This window comes from Condylura cristata, unplaced genomic scaffold (assembly GCF_000260355.1).
Source record: "Condylura cristata isolate star-nosed mole 26May11 unplaced genomic scaffold, ConCri1.0 scaffold00013, whole genome shotgun sequence".
In the NCBI taxonomy this organism is placed as follows: Eukaryota; Metazoa; Chordata; class Mammalia; order Eulipotyphla; family Talpidae; genus Condylura; species Condylura cristata.
The window spans coordinates 35,213,948-35,240,148 of NW_004567114.1; the positions used below are offsets into that span (position 1 = coordinate 35,213,948).

At 48.2% G+C, this 26,201-nt stretch overlaps 2 protein-coding genes across 4 annotated transcripts in view; one reads left to right on the forward strand and one right to left on the reverse strand.

The window, feature by feature from the left end:
• Window positions 1-10,025: 10,025 nt before the first annotated feature.
• SAMD4A (sterile alpha motif domain containing 4A) overlaps window positions 10,026-26,201 on the reverse strand; it is a 197,852-nt gene continuing 181,676 nt past the window's right edge. For all 3 annotated transcript variants that reach the window (XM_004681857.2, XM_004681856.2, XM_012724576.1), the window contains 4 exons: window positions 23,620-23,818; window positions 22,245-22,371; window positions 15,994-16,077; window positions 10,026-10,234 (listed from right to left, as the gene is read on the reverse strand). In XM_004681857.2, the coding sequence (XP_004681914.1) occupies window positions 10,206-10,234; window positions 15,994-16,077; window positions 22,245-22,371; window positions 23,620-23,818 (439 nt within the window). In that variant the 3' untranslated portion in view covers window positions 10,026-10,205. The remainder of the gene's footprint in view (window positions 10,235-15,993; window positions 16,078-22,244; window positions 22,372-23,619; window positions 23,819-26,201) is intronic.
• Window positions 14,341-14,721, forward strand: LOC101625324 (60S ribosomal protein L36a-like). Its single transcript, XM_004681855.2, has one exon. It carries the CDS (start codon window positions 14,351-14,353, stop codon window positions 14,669-14,671), a length of 321 nt encoding a protein of 106 aa, XP_004681912.1. The 5' UTR covers window positions 14,341-14,350; the 3' UTR covers window positions 14,672-14,721.

The following is a 26,201-nucleotide window of genomic DNA, read 5'->3' on the forward strand; positions in this document are numbered from 1 at the left end:
TACAGAACTGGGGTACAGGCCAGAGGCTCAGGGGCGGTGAGAGTCTTCACCAGAGACAGAGTGGGGTGCAGAACAGGCAGGTCGTGGAAGTACACTGCTGAGGGAGCAGCGGGCGGGTCAGGAGAGGTCTGCCACACCACGTGGTCACCTCCGGGGCAGGCTGGGATTGAACTCATTCAGAAGTGGCTTTGGCTTCTTAGTGCTGTGCCTTAACCCGCTGCGCCACCAGGGAGGGCCCCACTTTTGTCCTCTTTTAACCCTTTTCCCCAACTACAGTCAGACTGATCTTTCTAAAATAGAAATCTAACAAGATATTAAGGCAAAGTTTAAACTTATAATAGTTAAAACAGTGGGTGTACAAGTGTACGAATAGAGAAATGTACCAATGGAAAGAAAAATAGGAAGTCCAGAAATAGCCCAAAGTACATAGAGGAAGTTGGTATATTACCAAAAAATGTGGCATTTCAAATTGGTGGAGGAAAGATAGGTTCGTCAATAAGTAATATAAGCACAGTCTTTACATACAACTAAAGTTGAATCCATACCTCATACTTTACATGAGGAATGGTCCAAAGGTATAAATGTAGAAAAGTGAAGGTAAAAAATACTAGAGGAAAACGTGGTATACCTCAAAGTGGAGAGGGCCTTTTAAAATAGGATTAAAAATCCAGAAGCCATAAAAGAAAGGTCAAGAAATTCACTGCATCAAAAGACACTCTCGTTCACAAAAATTGCCATGGGTAAAAATCAAAAGACAAATAGGTTAGGAAAAATATTCATACTTCGTATCACAGATCAATGGTTGATTTCCACAATACAAAGAGCACCGACAGATTAATTAGAAAAAGACCTGCAACCCAAAAGCAAAATGGGCAAATGGTTGCATAGTCAGTCCAAAGGAAGATGAAAGTGACTATGAAGCATACAAAAATATGTTCAACCTCACTCAAATAAGAGATGCAAATGAAAAGCATACACTATCTTCCTTTATTATATTGGAAAATATAAAACATTTTGGTAATAGAAGAATTGTTATGAGTACAGGACAAAAAATACCATCCCCCATTGCTGCTGGAAGGACAAACCCACAGAAGACAACCTGGAGAAACTAGGATGTGACTTGTCAAAGAGTTAGTCCTCAGTTATTTGATCAAACACGAATCTAGGTGCTTTTGTGAAGGCTTTTGTAGATGTGCTGAATATCTCCATTCAGTTGATATTAAGTAAAGATTATCCCTGATGACATAAGTGGGCTTCATCAATGTGCCAAGAGTCTTAAGTATGAAAACCAGGATTTCTGTGCAGGCTGGCTAACAGGCATATAAAAAATGTTCAGTATCACTTGCAATAAGGGAGATGCAAATTAAAACCACAATGAGATAGCATCTCACACCAGTGAGAATGGCACATTTTAAAACAACTAACAACAACAGAATATCTCTAGGGAGGGGAACTAGGTGACCAGTACTTTTCACTGAAGTGTTTTTATCTCTCTCTCTCTCTCTCATACACACACACACACACACACACAGCCTTGTGCCTAGTCCACATTCTTACTAGAGTTTCTGAGGCTCTTTGCGAATGACCCTCTGCTGTTCCATTAACCCCCAGCCCTGATCCCCCACCCCCAGACCCCATTCCCTGCATTCTACCTCGTAGTCATATATTGCCACATTTCTCTTCCTCAAACTCACATGCTCTGTCTTGCCCCCAAATCCAGAACGCCCCTGAGGCTCTCCCCAAGAGTTCCAGCTTTTGTCCTTTCGGTGGGTCCCCTTTCACCCGAGGAGTCTGGGTTGCTCGCTCAGTGTCTCCTTCCCTTTGCTGTGAGCAAGGCTTCCCTAGCACCCAAAAAGTGGAGGAGCTGCCTCCAGGCCGGGCTCTCTCTGGGCTGGGCCATGCCATGGAGGAGGGCAGAAGTCCTCTTGTGTCTCTGTCCTCTTAGAGATCCCCTGCCCCAGGGCTGACATCATTCAAGCTCAGAGGCTGAACTGCCACTCACCGCCTGCCCCTGAGGTCCATCTCGGCTTTCCGAATCAGGTGGGCAGAGGGAGGAGATGACATTGACTCTGGACTTCATTTACCATTTCCAGAAGCTTCTTGGTGCTTGTGTCCTGCAAGGCAACCCTCCCTTGTCTCTAGATGTGCAGCTGGCCTGCACCCAGTCAGTCCTCAGGAAACCCTGTTGGATAGGGAGGACAGAAAACTATGGCCCAAACCTCCTGACATCTTTTTGGGGTGAATGCGTTGTATAAGCACATTTTAGAAACACACCTGGATAGATAGAGTGAAGGGCAGGTGGAGAAGGACTTGGATTCTCTCTCATCAGAGAGCAAAGCAGTGGCCCAGGAGATGGAGCCCTGCAGGCCCCGGGGAGGGTGTTTGTTCTGGGTGGCTCATGAGTTGTCATGTGTGTGTTTTCTCTCTCTGCTCTTCACTTTGCTGTCTTTGTACGTATTCCATCTTGGATGAGTAACAGGCCATAGGTCAATGCCAAGAGGAAGTCAGCACATCCAGGGCCAGGACAGCTAAGTTTCACCTTTTCCCAGTGAACAGAGTGGTGAGGCCCGATAGGACAGGTTTTTATAGGTTCATCTGACTTCACTCTGGAGCCTGTTAGGATTTTATGGCATGGAAAACTGAAACTGTCTCCCAAGGATGTTGGTGCAGACAGGGACACCAGTCTCAGTGGTGATTCCCGCAGGAACCCCTGGACCATCTGGAGTTCCAGCAGTTCTGATGGGCCATTTCACTCACCAAAGCTCTGATTTTATTTCTCCTGGACAGGACTTAAGAATATAAAACCTCAAAAAACTGTGGAACACACTATTTTAAAACGTGTTCTGAGTCAAACATAAACACAAAGCTGTCTTTTCATAAAGTATGAGCTTTATAAGGTTGCCAAAATATTTCTCCATTGGTTTTAAAATTGAAGTAGAAACCACTTAAGAGTGAAAAATATTCCATGGAGGAAGTCCTCCACCACTGAAGTCCCCGGTTTACATCACAGAGAACTCAGTGTCTCTGCTCTGGAGCCCCAGAGGCCAGGCTGGCTGGGGGAGCGGCTGGGAGGACCCTGAAGTTGCCCTTGTTCTAGAAAGCTCTTCCTTAGGAACTGAGACACATATTCACATTTTGTCTCCCATTTTCCACTCACCCCAGTTCCTACCTCATGCACCTAAGTCCCAAATGTGAGGGACTTTTGGGACAGACCAACCCACACAGAAGAACTGTTCCCCCCTCCCCCTCCCCGTCCCCCATTCTCAATCCACTTGGGCTGAAAGTTGAGAGTGGGAGCATGAGGGCCATGGTTTGGGAGTTGCTATGGCAATGGGGCTCTATGGAAGGACTCATCCTATCCAAAGTTTTCAGGTTTGGGTGCTAACCTCCTAGGTCTATTACCTTCTGGACCCGCCTCCTTTTCTTCCAACACATCCCTTGCTTGACTAGCTTGTGTTCAGCTGGTCGAAATTTCAGTGGACAAAGCCCAAGCCATTCTCAGGTCAACTTGTAGGCATCACTGCTCTTCTGAGTCACTGCTCTTCTGGGTCACTGCTCTTCTGTGTTTCAGGCATTGTTGGCTTGGGTGAGAAGAGATGCCAGTTGCTTCATGATCTTACCTTGAGTCCACGCTCCCTTCTGACTTTGCAGACTGCCTGCGAGCACAGGAAACAGGAGCTGGGGCCTTCATAACCACTTGAAAGAGCTTTGCTTCTTGAATTGAATACAGTATTGTGTGTGTGGGGGGTTGACATTTTATTTCTTTTATCTTTATTTTACAATTGACCCTTGAACAACAGATATTTGAGTTGCAGATTAACACCCCATCCCAACAGTTAGCCTTCAGTATTCACCAGTTCACCATTTGGGGGTTTGGTTGACTAAATGTATGGATTTGAAACTCACAGATATGGTAAGCCCAACTATAACTGATCTGAATATCTGCAGATTTTGGTCTCCTGGGGGCCTCAAAATCAACCCCCTCAGATGACTGTCATTAAGTTTGGAGTAGTTAGAAGTTATATGTGGATTTTCAACTGTATGGGGGGCTGGACCCCCTAACCTCCATGTTGTTCATGGGTCAGCCATCTTTTACAAAAGAATTGGACCCTTGATTGCAAATAATCAGCTACTACAACACTGGAATTGCAGATGCTTTGAGAAGTCAGTGAACAAGGGTTGCCAAGAGCCACTGTTGAGGACCAGCGCTCAGGAGGGTGGCTGCCAGGTATTATGATGTGAGTGTGGACACAGAAAATGAAGGTGCTTGTGGCGTGAGGTCTGTGAGACTGGCATGGGAGTGCCATGTTTTAGCACTGCCCACTGGCCAGGACAAAGTAAGGGCTGCTACACTGTTTCTGGTGAGCCAGGTGCACCCTGACCACCCCACATCTTTCTAGAGATGGGTTAGGTTCTGGTTATGGATGAGAATTCCACTGCGCCCAAGCCCTCTCCTCTACTTGTTGGGACAGTAAGTCTTGGACAGATCAGGAGCCAAGGTCACTGATAAATGTGACTGTTGAAAATGTAGTGGCTGTTCAAGGGAGCAAGCCAAGGTGTTTTCATGTGAGTCTTGGTTCTGCTTTGGCTTTGCCCTCCACCCCCCTCCCACCCCACACCTTTCTTATTAGCATGGAGTATGTGGACAGTGCCCATCTGTGCCCCTTCTGCACTGGCTCAAGTGCATGGCAGCCTCTTCCAAGCCAGCACGCTGTACAGGTGTTAGTCATCCCCCTTTAAGATGAATCGAACTATCTTTTGGGGGGAAGGGGCTGTTGGTGGGGGGTCCTAAAAGCTTGATTGGGAGTAACATTTTCCCCTGGATTGAATATTCTGTATGCAGGTTTCTGCCAAAGAGCCACAACTTTGCTGATAAAAACTGCTAACTGATCCTGTTGCAGGCACCGTGCTGAGCCTTCATGCTCACACGCCTTTAATCTCACAAATCACATTTTCCTTCATCCCACATATTTCAAAAGCAAGACAACTTTTCTCTTGAACATGTATCCTCCCCTTCCCTTTTGACTATTCTGAGCCCTATTCTGAGATAGAGCACATTCGATTGTGAGCATTAAACTTTAGAAGGAATTTCACCTAAATCTCAGCTTTGCAAGGTACTTCTTGTTTCCAGGGACCATTTTGTATTTTGCATGTCTTCTGAACAGCTGGAGCCTCACGGGAAAGGAGTCATCATGTGGTTAGTGTCAAAATGTCAAGTTGTGGTTGCTTCAGAGAGCTTGGTTTGCTAGGTTTTTGGTACCAAAATCATTACATCTTATGTTTTGTCTTTACCTTTTTTTGAGGTGAGGGTTAGAGGTTTCAGGGTTACACAAACCTTGACAATCATAGTCCAAAATAACAAATCAAACACAAACTCAGAGAGGTTAAGGAACTTGCCCAACATCACACAGAGAATGCTGGTGCCAGAATTCAAATCCAGGTTAGTCTTTCCAGTCATATGTTTGAGGGACATTTAGGATTTATGTTACCATGCACGACAATAGTATAAGGGACAGCTTCAAGCCATGTGCACTTTAAGACCCAAATCTCCTAGGACGCCTCTATTTCTTTATGCAGTAACTATGGGGTGATGGTTTCAAAGGCATTGAGAGCAGAAAGCAAGCTATAACCTACCAGCCACAGGTTGGGGTGCATTCCGAAACATGCCCCTGCAGCAGGGGGTGCATTTATTAGCTACTCTGGGCACAGAACAAACTGTATATGTTTCCACACATTTCTCACTATCTTTTTGCTATAAAGAAAAAGTGGCTCATGGTTGAAGACAATTTGCATAGTAGGGTCAGGTGGGAATAGTTTACAGGGATGTCATGCCCATCCTTCCCCACTGGCTTATTTGTAAGATTCAGTTCTTGTTTTCCAATCGATCTATTGACAAAAAGAAAAAAGACACACACCAGTGTTACAAAACCTTGTATTAATCATTTCCCTTCACTTTCAATATAACGTTGATATGAAATATAGCCATGATTCTTAGTTACATGGGAGGAAATGAGTAATAAATACATTGTAGCAAGTTTAAACCACAAGGGTGTTTCACTGGTAACAACATTTGAAAACTGTACACTGGCAAAGAACAGCATCTTCAAACATTAGTATATCTGTATATCAGTAAAGCTTTTACATGTAACAAACATGCTATTTCCATATATGACAAATTTTAAAAATATGCATTGCTTGGCAACATGAACTAGGCAAAAATAGTTCTTTGTTCACAAACTTTATACAGGAAAACAGGACGAAAGGCATGCATGTACAATAGGGTGCCTGCACGGGGCATGCAACAAAAGAAAGCTTTTTAAAAGTCGGCTTACATTAGGCATAAATACATGAGGCTTATATATTAATAAGGGAGGAAGTCTTCTGTTTGACATTATTAACACTCCTGTTTTCTTCCTATTCCTCCCAGAGGAATACACATTCACCTTTAAGTAAAGATAAAGGAATTACAAAAAAAATAAAACTCACTTTGCAAACATCTCTGATGACTTGTAAAAAAAAAAATCAATGTTAGTGTTATCACAGCCCCATGTGCAAATTATCCTCCCGCAGGCCCTGTTTGTAACAGGTACACGGAGCACTTGGTCAGGCTGCTTCTCTGCACCCATGTCGGAGAGGCCTGCTTGCAGACTTCTCCCAAGGGCCAGAGGCTCGGGCCTGATTTTCGCCCCCTCGCTGCCCTTCTGGTTGCCAACCTATGCATTCAGCCCACATCAGCCCCCTAGCCCAGGCTCTTGGAGAGATGCTGATTTAGCCAGGGAATGCACATCTGCCAACCTTGCACTGGCAGCAGCTACAAGAGGTGCAGAAGAATTAAAGACCCGGAGAAGGCTCCCATTCCATAAAAGGCAGCTGATGACACCTCAAAAGAAAAAGAAAACTTCGTTTTCCTCAGTGTCTCTTCAAATGAGTGGGAGAGGGAGGGGCCCCAGCTGTAGCTCCAATCCTGGGCACCAGATAGGGACCATCCATACACAGGATTTTGGAGCTCGGTGCAAACAGCGCCCCCTGCAGGAAGACCCAGCAACCTCTTTATTTTGCTTGCTGGCCCTTGTTGAAAAAGTGAAACTCAAAAGCATGTGGGAAAAAAAACAACAAAAAACTCACATACACACATCAGCAGCAATGTTTCATTTCTTGTACACAGTTCATGTGTGTCTTCCTATAGTTTCTTGTAAGAAACCACTATGAGTAAAAAGCACCAATAAAACATCATACATGATAATATCGTAGAACACCACTGTCCCTGGGACAGTGTGGAGATGCCAAATACACACTGCTCAAATCAGAATATGGGGAGAAAACATGTAGTGAAATAGATTTTACTCTGAGATTTTTAATGTTTACTATTTACTTTATATAAAACAGTTGCATTTAGGGGTCAATGGGAAAATACAAAAAAGGCACTGCCGCTTTGTTACTAAATATCCAACTTCACAGCCTTACGCATGCAACTGTTTGATTCTTTTATAAATAAAATTCTTTTGCTTTAGGATTTTTAAATTGAGCTGTATACCTGTAGTCAACACAGGACTCAAAACAAGGTGGGAATAGGCTCCTAGAATTTATCAGAACACACAACTGAAAAAATTAAAACACTGATAGCAAAACACAACTAAGTAGATATATCTATACACAGTCAATGAAAAATAAGCTTTTCCTTTTTTTTTAAAAAAAGAATTATGTTGTTATTAATAACACTTTATCATGGTTACCAGCCATAGCGCATTAATAAGTAACATATCCAAAATAATATCTCTAATAATCAGATAACCACTGTTTCTATATTCAGTGAAGGAATAAATAGAAATTCAGATTTGCAAATACTCTAAGGTCTTCCTTTTAAAGGATTCATGCTAATGTGATTGTGTTCACAATCTGTTTTCTGAACAACCGAGTCTCTATGGATCTGTTTTGCAGCAGATCTGAATGCTTTGTCTTTTCTTCACGAGCTGCTTAATAACCATTGCTTTTTCTCTTCTTTGAACTTCCTTAGCATCCCCCAAACACCTTCACAAACCCTCTGGTCTTAACTTTGCCTTTAACACTTGACCTAGTCTTCCTGCCTTACATGTGATCTTGACACCTTCCTCCAGTAACACTGAGCTTGTTTAGAAAAGGGGTGTGAAGGATGAATGTTAATGGCACTTGGTTAAAAAACTTAAACAAAAATGCTTCCTCTTTCTGCACAAAGATTTGCATCTTCAGAACACTGTCATCCAAGGAGAGGTCTCTCTTTTTTATGCAACGAATGACACTATGGTTCAAGCCTTCCTTGCTTGTTAAAGTTTCTCTATGGTTAAGAAATTCCCATCTAGACTTCAGAAGCCTAGTTAACAATGTCCAAGGATGAGTTAGCTGCACATTTTTAATTTTTAAAGTAAGTGAGTTGATAGGATTTTATTAAGATCTTAAAAAAAAAATAACTGTAAGCAAGTGCAGTAATTTTTGCAGCCTGATCTCTTCAATTTGGACTTTGACTCTGTTAAAAGAAATGGCACCAGACCATCCATTTAATAAACAGGCCTGATACCATCTCCTCCATCTTGTCTCTGGCTGAGTGTCATACCACCATGTACACACCCCAATTTCCCAGTGCAGAGCACAACTCCTCTTTGATTTCCTCTAATATCCTCCATTGCACCAAGTTCTGAAACACGTCTTTCTTGCCCTTAAGATACAGCGCTAGTACTTGGTAGAGTAGCTTGTTAACCTCTCACCATGTATGAGTGGTTTAGCTCCCTTCTGTGTGGATGGATAAATCAGCCAACAGTATAGCAAGCCCCTGGCATAGACCCTGTGGACAGACCTTTGCTTTCCTCAGTAGGGTGACTTCTCTCACATCTTTTATGTGAGAAAGATGGACCGTGGAGTCAGGCCTCCTCGCCAGGTCTCCTTGAGGCTCTCCCTACTTGCTGGCTGTTTATGCAGCATGGCCAAACCCCGCTCGCCTCTTCCTCAGCAGCGAGCCCACAAAGGAGATGCATGTTCAGTCTCATATTTTTTGAACCACCCCTCCGTAAACAGCATTTGAAGCTTATTGTCTGGATGTGAAGGCCTCTTGTAAGGGGGAAATGTCAGTCCTGGTCTCTTGTCCAGTGAAACCTGTACCCACCTCACCTGAATGGGGAGTGAGGGTGAGAGTAATGGGTTGAAAACCCATGGTGAGGTGGGGAGGAGGAGAGGTACTTGGATGAGAAGCAAACCCAGCACAGAAAGGGACTACAAGATTTGTTTACAATCTCTCCGGGACCTGTGAGCAAATCCATAAGCGACCACAGGGTGCCGTTGCTCGCTCGCTGCCTTCCAGTCTCAACCTCAAGCTTTCCTCAGCCTACGCGTCCCTCCCACCTCTGGGTGACAGGCCGCCACCCAGGCCTACCTTACCGCGACCATCTTCTGAGAAGCAGAACGTGACAGTCATTTAAAAAGACAACTCTGCTGCTGTTATAAAAATAGAAGGAAAAACTGAATCCATATTAATAAATCCTTTACAAAAACCATAGCATGAAGAGAAGTTCTATCCAAATCCTTTACACATTATGTACCCTTTAAAATTGTTATGTAAACAATACACAAATCAAAGTTTATCTGAAATTTTGTTGGAGAGAATTTCTCCCTTCTTGCCCCCATTGCCATGACTCACGGCCCTCCCTTCGGCTGGATTTCAGCCAGGGGCCTCAAGGAAATCCAATCAGGGAGGCGGGAAGGCGAGGCGCCATCTTGCTTTGGTCGCTCATATCCATGCCTTTCCTGGGGCCTGGCTGTGAGGGCAGGCTTTTGGAGAGGGCTGCCAGGGCTGCGGCTTCTGCCTCCCTCCTTTGTCTCTTTTTATCTTTTTCATGGTGGCGCTCTTCCCTTATCTCCATCCCCTTTCCACCAGAAAGCCACCGAAATTTCCTTCGCCTCCCCCCAGCCCCTAGCCCCAAGTTTCCCTAGAGCCCCATTTCCCAACCCACACGCCAAGCCATCCCAATGACAGAAACAAATGACAAAATAACCAATCGCAGGTCTACTGATATGTTTACAAGGACGACCTACGCTCTCACAAAATCAAAATGGGAGAGGGACCAGGGAAAAAAGGCTGCAAAGTATCTTGGAGGATTCTGTGCAACCCTGAAGATGGTTGACACTGGACCCGCAGCAGTCGATTTCACGGCCAGCGCGGTCACTCTCATCTTCAGCTTCTAAATTGTGGAGGTCCGGTCAACCCCGTCTACAGGAGACATAAGTACAAAGTGCATGAGCAGAAACAACCTGTTTATGCCCACCAAGTCACCTTCAGCCATGATGGGCTTCTCAGTCTCTTGATGACACACAAGAGGTAAATTCATTTATTCACTCATTTATTACACACTCACCCAACTCAACAATTGAAGAATAGCTCTTTTTGCCGCAAATCAAACTAAGCCTAGATACCAAGGTGGTATCTCACCACACCTCACCCATGAGGTACTCACATCGTGCTTATCACCCAGGCATGCAAACCCACAGAAATATACTGGTGATGGTCACCCTAGTGGAATCTGTACACAGCAGAAACATGGAGGCCAGAAGGTTTCAGTCGTCCTTGGAAGTCAAGGACAGTTTCAGAGAGATAGAAATGGATGTTTTTTAGAACCTGTTGGTAGGAGAAGGATGGGGAGGAAAGAATAAGGAGGGAAAGGCGTGCAACTGAAGTATGGACAAACTGTAAATGTTTGGCAAGGGCAGGTCGGAGGTTTATGATGTGGGGACGGAGGAGTGGCAGGAGGTGTGGCGAAGGAGTCAGACAGAAACTGTAACAGACGTGTCTTGCAGAGTCCTTCCTTTGGGACCATCACCATCTCACTGTCTTAACTGAAAGACTGGGAACAACGTGACTGTGACTGAGACTGCGACCCTGGCCATAGCTGAGCAGACCGGGGGATGCCTCTGACCCAGAATAATCCATAGTCTTTGTGTCAAGAATCATGGCGTTTGAGAAATGCCATGATGATGTTACAGAGTTAGTGAAACTGAGCTAGAGAATTGGGGACATGAAATTCAGAGGTCAGAGGCCATGAATGAGACAGACAGCAGAGGGAGCTGATGCTTGGGTCTATGGCAGCCTCCCTAGTATAAACCATAGGGTTTTGTATACACAAGACAAGCAGGAGGGCGGAGGGTGGCAACTGGGCACTTAGAAGCAGTAACCAGGTCTGACTGAAGGCTGGTTTCTTGGGCAGGTGGCACCCTAACATGGTCTATGCTGGAGATGACAAGAGGTGGCTCAACTCTCATAGAGGCAGGAATGACCCTTTTTCAGATGCCGCTAAGTGAAGGCCAGGGTGGGACTGGGCTACCTCCCCCAGCTTCCTTGATTTCCATATGTGAGTGTAAATTTCAGTGCCACAAACCTGGTCTGGATGGAGCATCTAGACCCGGTGGGCAGAACTTAGGCATGACAGGGGTAGCAGTGTCTTGCAGGGAAAGCCAGAGGGCCTAAGTGGGAGGGGGTGTTGCTGAGTGCTCTGCAGGGGTCTCTGGCCTTCCCATGGGGTAGGGGGCAGGCTGGCATCTTGCCAGCAGGGACATGAAGAAATGTTTCTTTACTGGAAATTTTTACGAGGTCACTGTAGGTTCACATACAGTTGAAAGGCATAGTTCTGGGTTTCTGGTTTATGCCTAGTTTCCTTATGGGAACATTTTGTAAAACTAGTATAATATTACCGCCGAATTACTGACATTGGTACAATCTATTCATCTTACTTAGAATTCTCCAGTTATACTTGTATTGTGTGTGTAAAGTTCTAGACAGGTTCTGGAGAGATTTTAAAGAGAAGCAAGTTGTTCCCTAAAACTGGTTATCAAATCATCAGTCCAAGAGGCCCACAGATGTGAACCACAGATGCAAACTTTAATCGACAGCCTCTCCTTGCTTTCTGCAGGTTTCCACCTGAGCCTCCTGTGTGTCTCTGCAGCAGCAGCTGGTTGAGGGAGAACAGTAGCTATGTGTGTGCGGACACTTGTGTGAGCATGATGGGGGGTGTTTAGAAGAGCAGTGCAACCTCTTGCCAGGACTCAGCCACCTATTCATTTCATTAATACCAACCCTTTACAGCCGTGGAAGTTCAGGACTGGAAACATGAATGTCTCAGCTAACCCAGCCCCTCAGAAGTGCATTCTCCCACCCCGCCCTCCCAGGGCAGCAGTGTTAGCAGGCTGGGGAATGGCCCCTAGGTGAGTTCAGAGCTGTCAGTGTGAGCTGTGGACCGAGCAACTTCAGGGGCCACAGTCACATGCAATCACTACAGACTTCATAGTCATTATCCAGATTTCATGTAACTGGCAGAACAGCCCCTTAAGGAAGTGGAGCCTTTTCCTAATGTGCACGGTCTTCCTATGGTCTAGAAAGGTGCTGTAAGTCCCAGGCTGCATGAAGGGAAGGTGAGGAGGAATTGTCAGGGGACCGGGTGGGGGGCAAGTATAAGGGAATGGGGCACTCCTCTGATATGACTCACCGTGGAGTCCGTTTTGCTGGGAGGAGCCCACTTTTGTCCTTATCTCTGTTCCCATAACCCTCTGTAGCAGAAAGATAATGGCTACGCTTGGCACCAAGTCTTCCTGAATACCCAGGGGCACCAGGCAGGAAAAAGTCAGATGAAAATCTTAAATAGAGGCTCACAGACCAAGATGCCAGAGGCAAACTACCCCCATCACAGGTTCTGTCAGTGGGCAGTGGGAGGGGAAAGGAGATGGAAAGGGAAGGTCAAAGAGACTTTCGCTTATGCCAGCCAAGAAGAGACATGCCCAAAAGGAAGAGGTCCCAAGACCAGGTCCCCAGGGGTCCCACATGCTGGGTCCTAGAACAGTGGTCCCGGGACGTGGCTTCCTAGGTTCTCGGGCCATGGCCTCCTTTCCAGAGACACAGCAGAGCACTTTCACTCTGCTTTCCTCTTCCCAGTTGTCTGGCTTCCTGTAAAATGTCTTAATTCTTTGGCACTCTGTCCCCACCCAGCAAGGTCATCTTCTCTGGCACCGGAAAGGGGTTGACCAGCAGAGAGGTGCTGTCCCTGCACCCCTGTCAACTGGACCACCCCACCCTGAACTTTGTTTGCATTCTCTGATCGGGAAACTGCTCACGTGGCTTCCTACCACAGAGGATTATTGAGAAAAAAACAGAGCCATAAAAAGGCTTAGGAGATTAACAAGATGAAAACATTAGGAAGAAACCACCAGTTTGTGGAGAATTTCTGTAAAAGTAGAAGACTGAGCTAAAAAAAAATGAAATCTTTTAAATGAAAACTTCCTTTAATAAAAAGCATTCAGCATTCTGGCCACTAATGATGATAATGTTTGTAGTTAGCAGTTTGATAAGAGCTTCCAATATGCCAATTACCTGAGCTGTAGCAAGCCCTGGGGGAGGAGGTCAGTTTTCTTTGCTGACTCTTCAAGCCTCCCCCACCTAGTCAGTGGGTATTGTTCGTCTGGGCAGGGCACTGGGCTGAGCCTGGCCTGACAACAGTGGCCCTGGGGGCTTCCCTCTGGCATCAGAGCCCTGGCAGGGCCAGATCTAGGGACTTGATCGCCTGCCGCTATCCTGACTCTGACCCCATGAAAGCACTGTGACACCTAACACAAATGTCATCCTTATAAAGTTCACAATTCAGTGATTTTTTTTAAGTTGATTAAGAGTTTTACAACCACCATCACTAATTTCCGAATATTTTTTAATACCCCCAACAGAAATGTGTTGTCTATTCGTAGTCAGTCTCCGTGCCCACCTCTCTCTAATGGCTTAGTAACCACTGCTCTATTTTCTGGCTGCAGATTTTTCTGTTCGGAGCATTTCATGTTGGTGAAAGCCTACTTTCGGGACCAGCACTTAGCATAGTGGTGGCAAGGGCCTTCCATGCTGCAGCACGTGTCAGCATGTCCTTCCACTAAGGCTGAGTGACAGTCCATGCTACAGCTGTTACTACATTATGTATTTCCATGCATCGATGGGCTGCCAAGCTTCCAGGATCTGAATGGCCAAAGGAGAGAACAGGGTTTGCAAATGGGGTTCCATGGAACCCCAGTGAGGTTCCAGAAGGAGCTGTGTGCTCCCACTGTGTCGGGTGCAGTCCTGGGTGGCCTGCATTCCACGCCTTCCTGGTACTGAGGCTTCCTCAGGGCTGTAGAAAGCCTCACACGGTCAAGGTCAGGTGCTTGCACTCCATTCTGCTCTATGCAGACCACTTGTCGCATATTCATTTTAGGATAAGATTGTGTTTGCAGAGCTTTTTCCTGTTAGATGCGAGTGGAGCAAGTTGGGGAGTGTGGACATCAGGTTGCCAATTTTCATTGTATTAACAACTCTTTTGCAAAGATGGTCAATGTGCCTAAAACCCGGAGGACGTTCTGCAAGAAGTGTGGAAAGCACCAGCCTCACAAAGTGACCCAGGGTAAGAAGGGCAAGGAGTCCCTGTATGCCCAGGGAAAGAGGCGCTACGATCGGAAGCAGAGTGGCTATGGTGGGCCCACAAAGCCGATTTTCCGGAAGAAGGCTAAAACCACCAAGAAGATAGTGCTGAGACTTGAATGTGTGGACCCCAACTGCAGATCCAAAAGGATGCTGGCCATTAAGAGATGCAAGCATTTTGAACTGGGAGGTGATAAGAAGAGAAAGGGTCAAGTAATCCAGTTCTAAGCTTTGGAGTTCTCTTGTTACTTTTCAGAGGAAAATGAAGCTACAGAAAAATTGCCTGTGTAAATAAATCATAACATTCTTTAAAAAAAAAAAATTGTGGGCCCTCCCTGGTGGCACAGCGGGTTAAAGCACAGCACTAAAAAGCTTAAACCACTTTCTCATGATTTCGATCCCCACCTGCCCCAGAGGTGACCACATGGCGTGGCAGACCTCTCCTGACCCGCCCGCTGCTCCCCTCAGCAGTGTACTTCGTCGATCTGCCTGTTCTGCTCCCCACTCTGACTCTGGTGAAGCCTCTCACCGCCCCTGAGCCTCTAGCCTGTACCCCAGTTCTGTATGCACAAATAAATCTTTAAAAAAAAAAATTGTGTTTGCAGACCAAAAACCTAAAAACCCCTGGTCAGGAAGGACTGAAGTCATAGCTGGAGTCATAGCTGACAACAGCCTTCCTCCCCGCCACGCCCAGAGGCACGGATTCCTGCTCTCGGCATGTGACCCATCTCCTGGGTGTCTGGGCGCTCTGACTGGAGAGGGAGGACCGTGACAGAGCATCCCTGGAGGTTGGTGGGAAGGGGCAGCCATCTCTCCCCTGCCTGCCAAGCATCCCCAAGGCTGGCGGCATGTCCAGGCCAGAGCAAGACTTGTGTTTGTTTTTGGTACCAGGAAGGCATAGCATCAGACCAAACAGATGGTGGGGGCATCCAGCTCTCTGGGGAGCCCCTTGCAGGGTGCAGCGCTGCACCCCACAGGCATAGCAACAGACTTCCCTGTCATACCTCAGGCTGCTGGGGGCTCCGCGAGGCATGGAAGCCATTTGGAACAGGGAGACATAAAAGCAGGGATTTCTGGCTCAAAATTCTATTTTTAGAGCAAGTTGGGAGATGCCTAGACCAGACTGGGGGATCTAGCGCCCAGAGGGAGAGAATCCAATGCTGTGGGGGGTGGGGAGGGATGTTCCACTAAAAGCCATGTTTTGTGCTCCCGACTCCTCCAGCTCCCAGCTTTGGCCTGGGACAGCTGGTGTGTGTGTGGGGGGGGACTCCAGGGTGCACTGGGCGTGGGGGCAGAGGGCCAGCTGGGACTGCCGGTCAGACTCACCTCCTGGAGAGGCGGAGGCAGGACACCGTGGGCCACTCAGGTGTCATGGCTTGAGGAAGGCCTGAGTCCATCTCAAGGACACACTTTCTTGTCCTTTGTCTACCCCTCCTCGGGTCCCTCCCACCCCCAGCTACTGCCAATAGCTACTGCCAGTAGCTGCCAGTACTGCCAGAAGCAGAGGGCTGCTTCTTCCCCCAGGGGACATGCAGGGTGGAAGCACTCACCTCCCAGGGCGTGCTCGGTCATACTGAGGCACAAAGACTCCAGCCTGTTGTTGATGTCAGGTTCAGTCACAGGAAGCTGGAATTCTGCAGGGACAAAGGGTTATGTTCGTGACATGGCCTCTCAGAATGAGGAGCAAGAAAGCAGGGGGCCACTTGACTCTACCAGGGTGAGGGTCAGATATCCTGCCTCCTGGGAGAACCCAGGGGTTCACGCCACTTCTGAGGCCCATGAGGCATTCAGAATAATTTGCTGTGAAATAGGTGCTGGGAGAAACTGGTGACTAAAGAAGCTGGTCATTGTCACAGACTATCATCCTCTGCTCAGAACCCTCCAGAGACTTCCCATCAGAGCAAGTCAAGGCCCTATACCATCTGGTCCCTTGTCTGCCTTCAGGTAGCTCTTCCTTTCCTTTGCTCGATTCTAGATCCTTTTCTACCCCTTGGTCTTTGCACTCTGTTTCCTTTGCCAAAGATGCTGGTCCCTGGATATTTCCAGGGCTCACTCTTCTCCTTGCCTTTATAGCTCTAGTGCTACAACTCCTTAGAAAGAACCCTGTTGACCATATGTGAATAGAATCTCCCCCACCCTTCATTTTCCTTCATACTCGTCATTGATCCGCATCTGACATGTTCTGTATTTATTTGCTGCTCCCCACGCCCCTGGTTGAATGTTTGCCTCACTGGAGCTGGGTCTATGGCTCTGCTCCCAGTGCCTAGCACAGGGCTTGGTGCATTTCCGTTTTGTTAGGCAAACCACACTTCTTGTGAGCCCCAGCCTGTGCCAGCTGCCAACTCCCAAGTGAGGCTCAGAGACGCTAAGTAGCTTGTCAAGGTTAACTGGCCACTAGAGCTGGGCACGAACCCACAAGGATGTGCTCCGGAGCCAGCGGTGTCCTTCAGGCTGTGGTGACCATGAGCCTGGCGGAAGCCTCGGTGCCCAAACACTGACAAGGGCTGAGCGTCTTGGGGGGTGGCGGGGGGTGGGGGACTGGCACCACTGTCCTGGACAATGCTGTGCGCATCTACCCCCAGACCATTCCACCATCTGGACCCTCCCTCCCTGGCTCTCAGGCTCCTCCTCTGAGTACGAGCAAGTCACCTACTGTGCTGTTCTCCCAGTCAGCACCTCCCCGCCCGCGCCCTGCAGAGCATCCTTGCCTAGCCTGGAAGCACCTTGCAGACAGCAATGAGGCATTAATGTTTCTCTGAAATCTCCCTAACACCCAGCCACGACCTGTGCACACTTCATACATGTCTACTGAGGAATGAAAAAGATGGAACAGGAGTAGGACACACTGACAGCTAAGAGCTGTGAGCTCCTCCCTGGAGAAGCAAAGGGAATGGCAGCAGGGAGATATGTTCCGGGTGACTGGGAAGTCTCAGCGCAGCCACTGCCTTCATGGGTGACTCTGGGAAGGTGTGTCTGGCCCTTCACTCTTCCACCTAGAGGAGGGATCCCGAGCACACCACTTCAGGCTGTTTCCTTTCTCCTTCGAATCTCCACCAGGGGGCACCAGGGGGCACTCGAGGTTGGTGGTTTGGTGGGTTAGGAAGTGGAAGATAACACCTAAACCCAAGTATTCGTCTTCCTTGATGAGCTATACATTTAGATCTCCTTAGCAATATCTGTGTTCTACATTTCCAGCAAAGTCAGAGGCAGATGTCATTTCTGTTATTTAAAATTCTCAAAGAGAAGGTTGGCAAAATCGTATGAAATCAGTATGAAGCACCGAGAAGGAAGCAGATAGGGTTCTTTCTGACATACGTTTCATCACTGAAGGGTCTGAAGGCAATTGTGCCAATTCATGAGTGGACAGAAGCTGATAGAACTTTCAGAGAAGCTGGGGCCATGGAGGGTGGGAGGGTTTCCCCTGACCTCCACCCACTAGAGGCTACCAGAGTAGGGTCAGGGCCATGGAGATAATCCAGAGGGAAGAATATTTCAGTATTTCCATCCATTCATGTGAAAATCATATGCATGCAAAAATTAGCAGCCTTCAGGGTGTGAAATCTATAAAATAGAAACACAATTTTATATATAGCAAGTTAGCAAATATGAAAAAAAAAACCCTCAGCAATTATAGCCATCCATATGCTCATTGTAAAATTTAGTTTACTCTCTAGCACTTCCCTTTAAACAAACACTGTGGAGAGATTTGGATAAATAAAGATGCTCGACATTTGGAGAGAAGTGTTTCAGCTGCAGGATTTCTTGCCAACACACAGCAAAATGCCATTTCCAAGCCTGGGACTGCGTGTGCCAACAAGGGGCTGAGAACTATGTGGCTCTCCACTCCAGAATCTTCGCATCTCAGTGGCTGCTCTTTTAGGTTGAAAGTTGGCATGCTTGCATTTTATCCTCCAGCTCTGCCCCCTCTGACATCCTGGGGAACTGGGACCCCCACCACTCTCAGAGTGGCTCAGAAAAATCCTGTCTTGGGAGAAGCCCATATGTTCACACTCCAGAGTTTCCTAATAGTGTGACTTTTTAATTGCATATTTGATAAAAACAGATCTGTGGCATCTCCCCACACAGACAAGACAGGAGACCAGCTGGGTGGATAACAGCTTCAATCTCTGGCTAGAAGGCTCCCTGATCACGTGGGCTTGCTGGGCGGAGATCTCACTAAACCCCTCTCACCCCCAGAGCCCCCCCCCCCCCCCCCCCCCCCCCCCCGCCTCCCCCCACTAAGTCCACTTAGACGACCAGGCCAATTCCTGCTGTAGGCTCGTCACATTTATCCTGTTCCCCTGGCTGCAGTACAACAGGCAGTCTTAGTTTGAGTCCTGATTTAAGCAGAAAGGAAACTTTCTTCTCCTCTGTTGCCCCAATCAAGCAGGTGCCTATAGCCTAGATGATCAAGCAATTCTTCCCCTCTCCATTTCAGCATTAGGCCACTCCCATTCTAAGATGTCCAGGGTCCAGGTTGACTTGAAACTTTTTTTTAAAGATTTATTTATTTATGCTTACAGAATTGGAGTATAGGCCAGAGGTGTGGTGGGTGAGAGAATTCACCAGAGACAGAGTAGGGAGCAGAACAGGCAGATCTACTCAAATACACTGCTGAGGGGAGCAGCTGGTAGGTTAGGAGAGGTCTGTCACACCATGTGGGTCAGCTCCCTGGCGGTGGATGGAACTCATGCTGCAGTGGCTTTGGAGAGCTTCATAATGTGGTGCTTTAACCCACTGCCACCAGGGAGAGCCTGACTTGAAACTTTTTGAGTGTGTCTTGCAGAAGCCCTACAAGCAGAGAGCCCAGTGCTGTAGCAGGGTCAAGAACATTCTGGAAGGGAGAAGATGAGGTGGTGTTGCACCTGGGAGCCCCAGGGACTTTTCCTGGTAGAAGCTGGCCATCCTTGCTGAATCTCACACCGTAATGACTCAGGTATAGGTCCCCAAGGCACTGAACTTGGTGGTGAGAAGGTGTCAATTTCCGTAGGACTTTAGAATGAGAAATAGGTTGATGATTCTAGGAAAAACCTTTAGAACCTTGTTTTGCCAATGACAGCTGTGGCTGCTCTGTTAAATATATAGAAGGGCTTCAGTCTGGTTAAGTGAGTTACTTGGAGAGAAATCTAGAAAGACAGGCATCACTGGGAAGAGACAGAGGACAGAGCAGTGGCAGTTAGATCCCCATGAGAGGAGGAGTAAGAAAGGAAGGGGGACAGAATGAGGATGGGAACCAGGACAAAGTCAGTGTGAGCAGGGAAATGGGGTCCAGGCAGGCTGGTCACTGCCGAACTCGTCAAGGTGGGTGGCAGGGAAACAGGAGTCATATGGGGAAGGCAGCTTTTCTCTGGTGGCTTCTTGAACATCCTGGACTTGCAGAAGGTGTGTGCTGCGAATCCTCTGTGACCCACACTTTCATAAAAGGTGACAAATAGTATATGGTACATGACAATATTGTACCATCTTGCCCCAAGTTGATCTCTGAGAATTTAAGTCCTGGAGGCTGGCAGGGCTCATGGGCCCAGCTGGTTATGGGCTGCATAGGACTGATTCATTTACCTCCCCTACCCCTTATCTGCCCGTGCTGAGCAGGGCTGCTTGACTCAGCACATTAGGAGGCAGGGAGCAAGGGCTTACCGAGTGCTCAGCGTGGGTCCCTGCTCTGGTGTCTGCCTCATTCAACAGCCCCTTCCATTCCACGAGGAGATCCAGAGCACAAGGGCACTGTCTGGCCCTTTCACCCACTCTTTGTTTTTTGTTTTGTTTTTAAAATTTATTTCTGCAGACAGAGCTGGGGTATAGGCCAGAGGTGCAGGGACAGTGACTAGGATTCACCAGCGACAGAGTGGGGAGCAGAATAGGCCAATTGATGAATGATGTACACTGCTGAGAGGAGCAGCAGACGAGACAGGGGAGGGGAGGTCTGCTGTGCCATGTGGGTCAGCTCCCTGGCTGGGGATCGAACTCGCACTAAGGCGGCTGCGGCTAGCTTGCGGTGCTGCACTTTAGCCCACTGTGCCACCAGGAGGGTCTTGCCCCACTCTTTCTAAGGCAGTTCTCTGGAAGGAATCTGCAACTCGCTGACTCTTAGGAGGCAATGAATGATAACAGCCTACAGCACTATGCCTAGGTCTGCATCCTGCTAACGGTGGAAGAATTCCGATCACGAGCTGGTGCTTAGTGGAGGTTTGCTAGTGGACAGTGATGTCACATTGGGCGATGTTATAGTGTAAGAAGCTGTCTTGTTCATCTTCCCTCTGGACCGTCTCGTGCAAGGGTTGTGCACGTGGTTTTATCAAGAGAACGATGAGCTCCCCAAAGGCAGCCCCGAGAGGCTGCCAGTCTACCCCTGCCCACCCTTTCCCTGTGAGCTGGCCTCCCAGACTCACACCAGGACCGCTGACACAGGAAGGGAATAAAGACCTTCACCATCCCCCAGTTTTATTGAGTATTTCTTCCCAGGAAAAAATACCTACAAGTATTAAAGCAGAGAAAAGGAGCTTTAAAACAATGATGCATGAAAAAGAGTTCTAGAAATTACAAAGCAACTTTAAATCAGCATCTGGGTAAAAGGAATGGTGGTGATGGTTCACGGGTGAACTGGTGCTGGGAATTTTATGGGGACTACACAATGATGTAAAGGTATAAACAAACAAAAAATAAGCATCTGAACCATGTGGCGGCTCCTTCCTTTCCCAACAGCCCTTGCTCAGTGGCGGAAGCTCGGACCCTGTCCTCTGTCCCTTCCCCTCCTTCTCCCCTTCCTCCCACCTACAGCCTGCTCCCTTTCATGCCTCCTTTCGTACTCCTGCCTGACTCCTGCTCAAAATCTCCCACAGATACCCCATGACAATAGCCAGACTCCCGGATCCTTGGCCTTAGATTCAAACGACACTGCTGACCGACCGTGTGGTCTGCTTTTCACAGCTGCAGCCCAACCCCATTGCCTGCCACAGTGCTGGTACTCACCGGCACTCAGTACATTGCACCTTTAGTCCTGCCAGCAGTCCCACCCTCCTCTTCCACCCTCTGTTCCCTGTAGCTCAGCATCAATTGCAAGAAACTTCTTGCCCTCCCATGGACACAGTGGCATTTCAGAAACTCTACAAGACGGCACTGCACATTATCTGCTGCCTGGTGGGGACCTGCCTATGGGCCATCACCCAGCTGGCTTGCCCGCCTGGAGTGTTGTCTAGCTAGGGGTGTAACTGTCTGCTCAGCTTGGAATCTAAGAAGTCACTGTCCATATAGACAAAGGGATCATATTGGCTGTGCTTAATTGTGGGCAAGGAGGAGGCATGGCGAAATGGAAGTTGGCTTGAAGTGACCAAGTTGCTCTTTAACCAAATCAAGGAATGATGACTGTCTAGTCGTCCCATGGGCACAGCAAACCAAACCAGCTGGGTCAAGTTCTACACCATCAAGTTTTCTCTTTGTCATCACACATGTCCCCACATACATCCAAGCACACACGCCACACATGGAACTCCTCCCCTCACTCCCACCTCCAGCCCTTTGGGGACTATCTCTGGTTTAAGCAATCCAGAAATATTATCAAAAATATCCCTGCCAGTTTACAACCAACTCCGGGGCCCCCCGTTCCAGCTCCCGGCCAAGCCAACGGCTGGTCTCGGGCGAGGCACAGCTTAGACACAGAAGGCTTCTATAAGCTGAAAGGAATCCGTGGTGACAGTTGCAGCTAAGCACTTTCCGGTGGGGCTCGTGGGGGCATCTATTTTGGCACCCTGGCTCCCCTCTGTGTCGAGGCGGGAAGGCAGCAAGCGCTTAGGCTCGACCCTACCTGGCTGCTGGAACATCAGCACGTTCTGCGGAGAAGTGTGTACAGGCAGCGAGCGGGTCCTCTGGACGGAGCTGTGGGTGCGGCTTGGCATGCTGTTGCTGCCCCCGGGGTTGGCAAACCAGAGGTTCTAGTGAGAAACAAGGAATGGGAAGTTGTCAGTCTAGAGGCCCTTGGGTGGGGAAGAAAGGCCGCAGCCAGCCAGAATTCAGGAGGTAAAGGCTAACTTCAGGCAAGAGTTCATAGGCCCGGGACTTACCTGTGCATTTCAGAAGGCTTTAGATGCCATCATTTTATTCGCCTCCCATCCCCCTCCGCCCCGGGCCTCACTCAAGTCCTCGGCTTCACCTGGGCACCTTTCTCCCACACGTACTCCACAACTCTTTTATCCCTTTTGTTGCTATTGCTTTTCCCATCACTTTTCTAGGAAATGAGGAAGTTCTATAAACGTTTGCTGCGAAGAGCACAAACTATTTCAGGGTTCTCATTTGATTTTCTTTTTGAGATTCCGACAATTTACTACAAAGCGAGGAGAGAAAAAAAGCCTCTCAGCTGGCAATGAGCTGACACCATTCAGCTTGTGTGTTTATTACCAGGCGGGTGTCTTCGCGGTGACTTCCAGCTGCCAACCGCAGTCGGGAAGGGGGGCTTTCTCACACACCGTGCTGCTTCCCTTGGGACGAGAATCCCGCCCGTCTAGTCTGGAGCTTTTCCCCGGCTTTAGGCCCATCTGTCATCCCTTGTTGTCTCAGGACAGCCAGAACCCGGGATCCACTTGAGTGCCTCCAACCCCAGCTCCCGCCTGAGAGTTCCATACAAAGCACTGCCTGGGCTGGGGGCTGGTGGAGAGGTTGGGAGCTATGAGCTGGAGGCCAGTTCTAAATGGCCCAGTGACAGCCTCTGTGCAGCTTGGCCTTCACTGAGAAGGTGCCAGCACTCCCTCCTGCATACTCTGGCAGGCTCCTTCCTGGGGGTTCTCCACAGCTGGACCTTGACAAAGGAGCTGTGTGCCATGAAGGAAGCTCCTTAGATGCTCAGGTTTGTCTGAAAGCCAGTTATGGGGGTGGTGAGGTCTTCCGGAGCAGGTCAAGGATCAAGGCAAGTAGGAAATAGGACTTATCTTTCTTCTAAAGGCCCCCAGGGTTAAAAAGCCACTCACGAGGCATCCTACATCTAGGAGGCCAGGTGCAGGCATGGCCTTGCTTTGTCTGCCAGAGAAATAATGCAAGACTGCCAGTTACCTCTGAAGCATGTGGACCACTGTCCCTCAGTTTAGACCCTCTCTGGCCTCTCCCTTTACCTATGAGTCATCTGGGGGGTCAGTAGCCTGGGGACCCTGGGCTTGGCTGCCCACCTTCATCCCTGGAGCAGAACAAACCTGTCTTCCCTGTTTCATGATGGTGGGGTTGGCTGTGGTGTTGCGTTGGGTGGAGCTGACGAATCCACTGGTGCCCAAGAGGCCCAGCCGGGCGGAAGGGACACTCCGAGAGGGGATCTGGTACTGGCGTGGGTTCCGTCTGCCCATGCCGCCGCCCACTGAGGCCGTCGGGAGGGAGTTGGACTGCCCAAAGCCGCGACTGTGAGAGCCAACAGAGAAAGTGAGAGTCCCTCGGTCACACCCTGGACTCTTCCCAACCCCAGGCTTGGTAAGGGGGATGCTTTCTTCGGCTCCACTTACATTTTCACAGTTATGAAGCCTATGTGTGTGTGCTGTGTCAGGAAAGAGCTGTAATTAAGAGCAGAGCTAACACCTAAAGGCTGATCTTACAGGTGCTGCACTGTTTATGTCATTCACTCTTCACAAATCTCTATGAAGTAGGTGATCGACTCCTTTTACCACTACAGCAGTACAACAGAGAGCTTAATCACTTCTCTTAAGTCACCAGCCAGCAAGGGGCAGCGTTGGGGGTGAGGGCAGAAGGTAGGTGAGCCAGGACATTCGTGCATGCTGCATCTCCGAGCACTGGCCCTCCCTGTCCCGAACAGCAAGAAAGGCCCGGACCCTGGATCTGTTCTCCTTCCTCACCGCATTGTCTGTGTCTATTGTCTGTGTGACAGACTTGGATGGAGTGTGGCCTCTCGGCACCACGTGGTTGTGATCCACAAGAGAACAGGCCGGTGACTGTCAATTCTGCACACCCTGTGCCTGAATCCAGCTCGTGGCACAGGATGTGCAGACTGAACAAACAAAGGCGACTCCATCCCTCTCCAGGTAGAAGAACTGAGCCACATCTGGGCTTCTGCCCTTTGGCCTGCGAGGGGGATATGAGAGCGGCGTTCTGGACCCAGCACGCTGCTCCCTTGCCACAGGCCGTCCCTGCTGAAGACCAGGCGGCCACGTCTCCTGGGGGTCCCCACAGAGGGCTGCTGGGCCCTGGCCCTGCACTCAGACACTGGTGCTCCCTCTGGCCTGGTGATCTCAGTGCAGAAGAACTCGTCCTCTCCAACATGCCTCAGGTTCTGGGAGGGCACCCAGCAGCCAGCAGGGTTTCAGGAACCAGCACATTCTTTCCAAGAAGAGTCAGCTTTAGTCATTCATTGGTTGTAGTCAGCTTGCTTTACCTCCAATAGCCACAAGATGGAACAGACTTACTTTCCCAGCTGCAGCGGGGAGGCTGGTGCTAAGCCTGTGAGGAGACTCCGGGAGGCAGGCTGACGTAGTTTAACCAGCTGAGTGTGTGTGTGTGTGTGTGTGTGCGTGCGTGTGTTTTGTGTGTGTGAGTGTGTACACGATGCAAAACAATCATTTCCAGAAAAAAAAGAATCATGGGAGAGGGGCATGTAAGATAACGCCACAGCTGACCTCAGGAAAGGTTTTTCTCCCCAGAATTCCTATATTTCCTAAGTGGGGGAGGGTGGCAGGAAGAGTAGTCCACAGTGAAAGCAACCAATTTCTGGGCTTGTGCCTTTCCAATTTTAGGCTTTTGTGGCCAAGGGAAGAGTTCCAGGTTCCAGTCAGCAGCTCATCCACATGTGGTAGATGAGAAAGGATATGAGATCTCTTGATTGATATCACATCCTCTTTCCCTCTTCTCTCCCTTCTTCTTTCTTTTTACTAAAGTTAAACACTTTTGGTTGGAAGGCCAGGCAGGCCAGAATTCACTCCATGGGGCCCCCAGGGTCCTCCTCTGAAGGGAGGACAAGATACGTGACAGGTGGAGACAAGGAGCATGTGGTGGGTGTTTTCTTTTTTTCCCTAAACTATGGAAATTAGTCCTTTGGTTTTTGGACTGAGATTTTGGCCACCTGGTAGATGATTCAGTATTTTTCTAAGACTTTTCCTTATTTAGTGTGGATAGCTTTTTTGATCTTTTTTTTTTTGGTTGGATGTTTTAAAAGTTATTTCATATGCAAACTACTGCAGTCAATGAGTGATGCTAAAATGATTTGTGCTTCCAAGAAGGCAAGACTGTATTTTTCAAGCAGTGTAATGTGGGCAGAGAGTTCTGCTATGAGACACTTAGTCAGTCACTGGAGAATTGGATGCTACGTTCTCCTACAGTCAGGGCTCATTGGGCAGAGCTACAAGCAGCTGGCAGTGCCAGGAACATTTGGGGATCCTGTGGATTAGGGGGAGAATTTGATTGAGTTTTCTAATGATGGTGTGGCTGTTCTGTGGGTTAATGGTTACCGTAACAAAGCCAGGCATGTGAAGGGCTGCTGTTGCTGAAAACCAGAGTGAATGCTTAGTTTACTTAAGATCACTAGATTTAATCCAATAATTAATGGGAACAAAGTGACTAAAATAAGTTTTTGTTTCTCATTTTGTTGCTCTCCCCATCTGTGTCTTTTTCCCTGACTTCCTAAATCAAACCAACTGATTTCATTACATTGGAATGTGTGAGAAGACTGATAAAATAACATTAGTAAGAACCGATTAATTTGGGATTTATGATAATTCAAGTAGGGGATGAGCTGCAGTTACCTTTGTATTATTGCTGAAATGGCTCTTCAAGCAAA

Excerpts from the sequence above, each read along its gene's own strand:
- LOC101625324 (XM_004681855.2), top strand. The coding sequence starts at position 14,351 with ATGGTCAATGTGCCTAAAACCCGGAGGACGTTCTGCAAGAAGTGTGGA.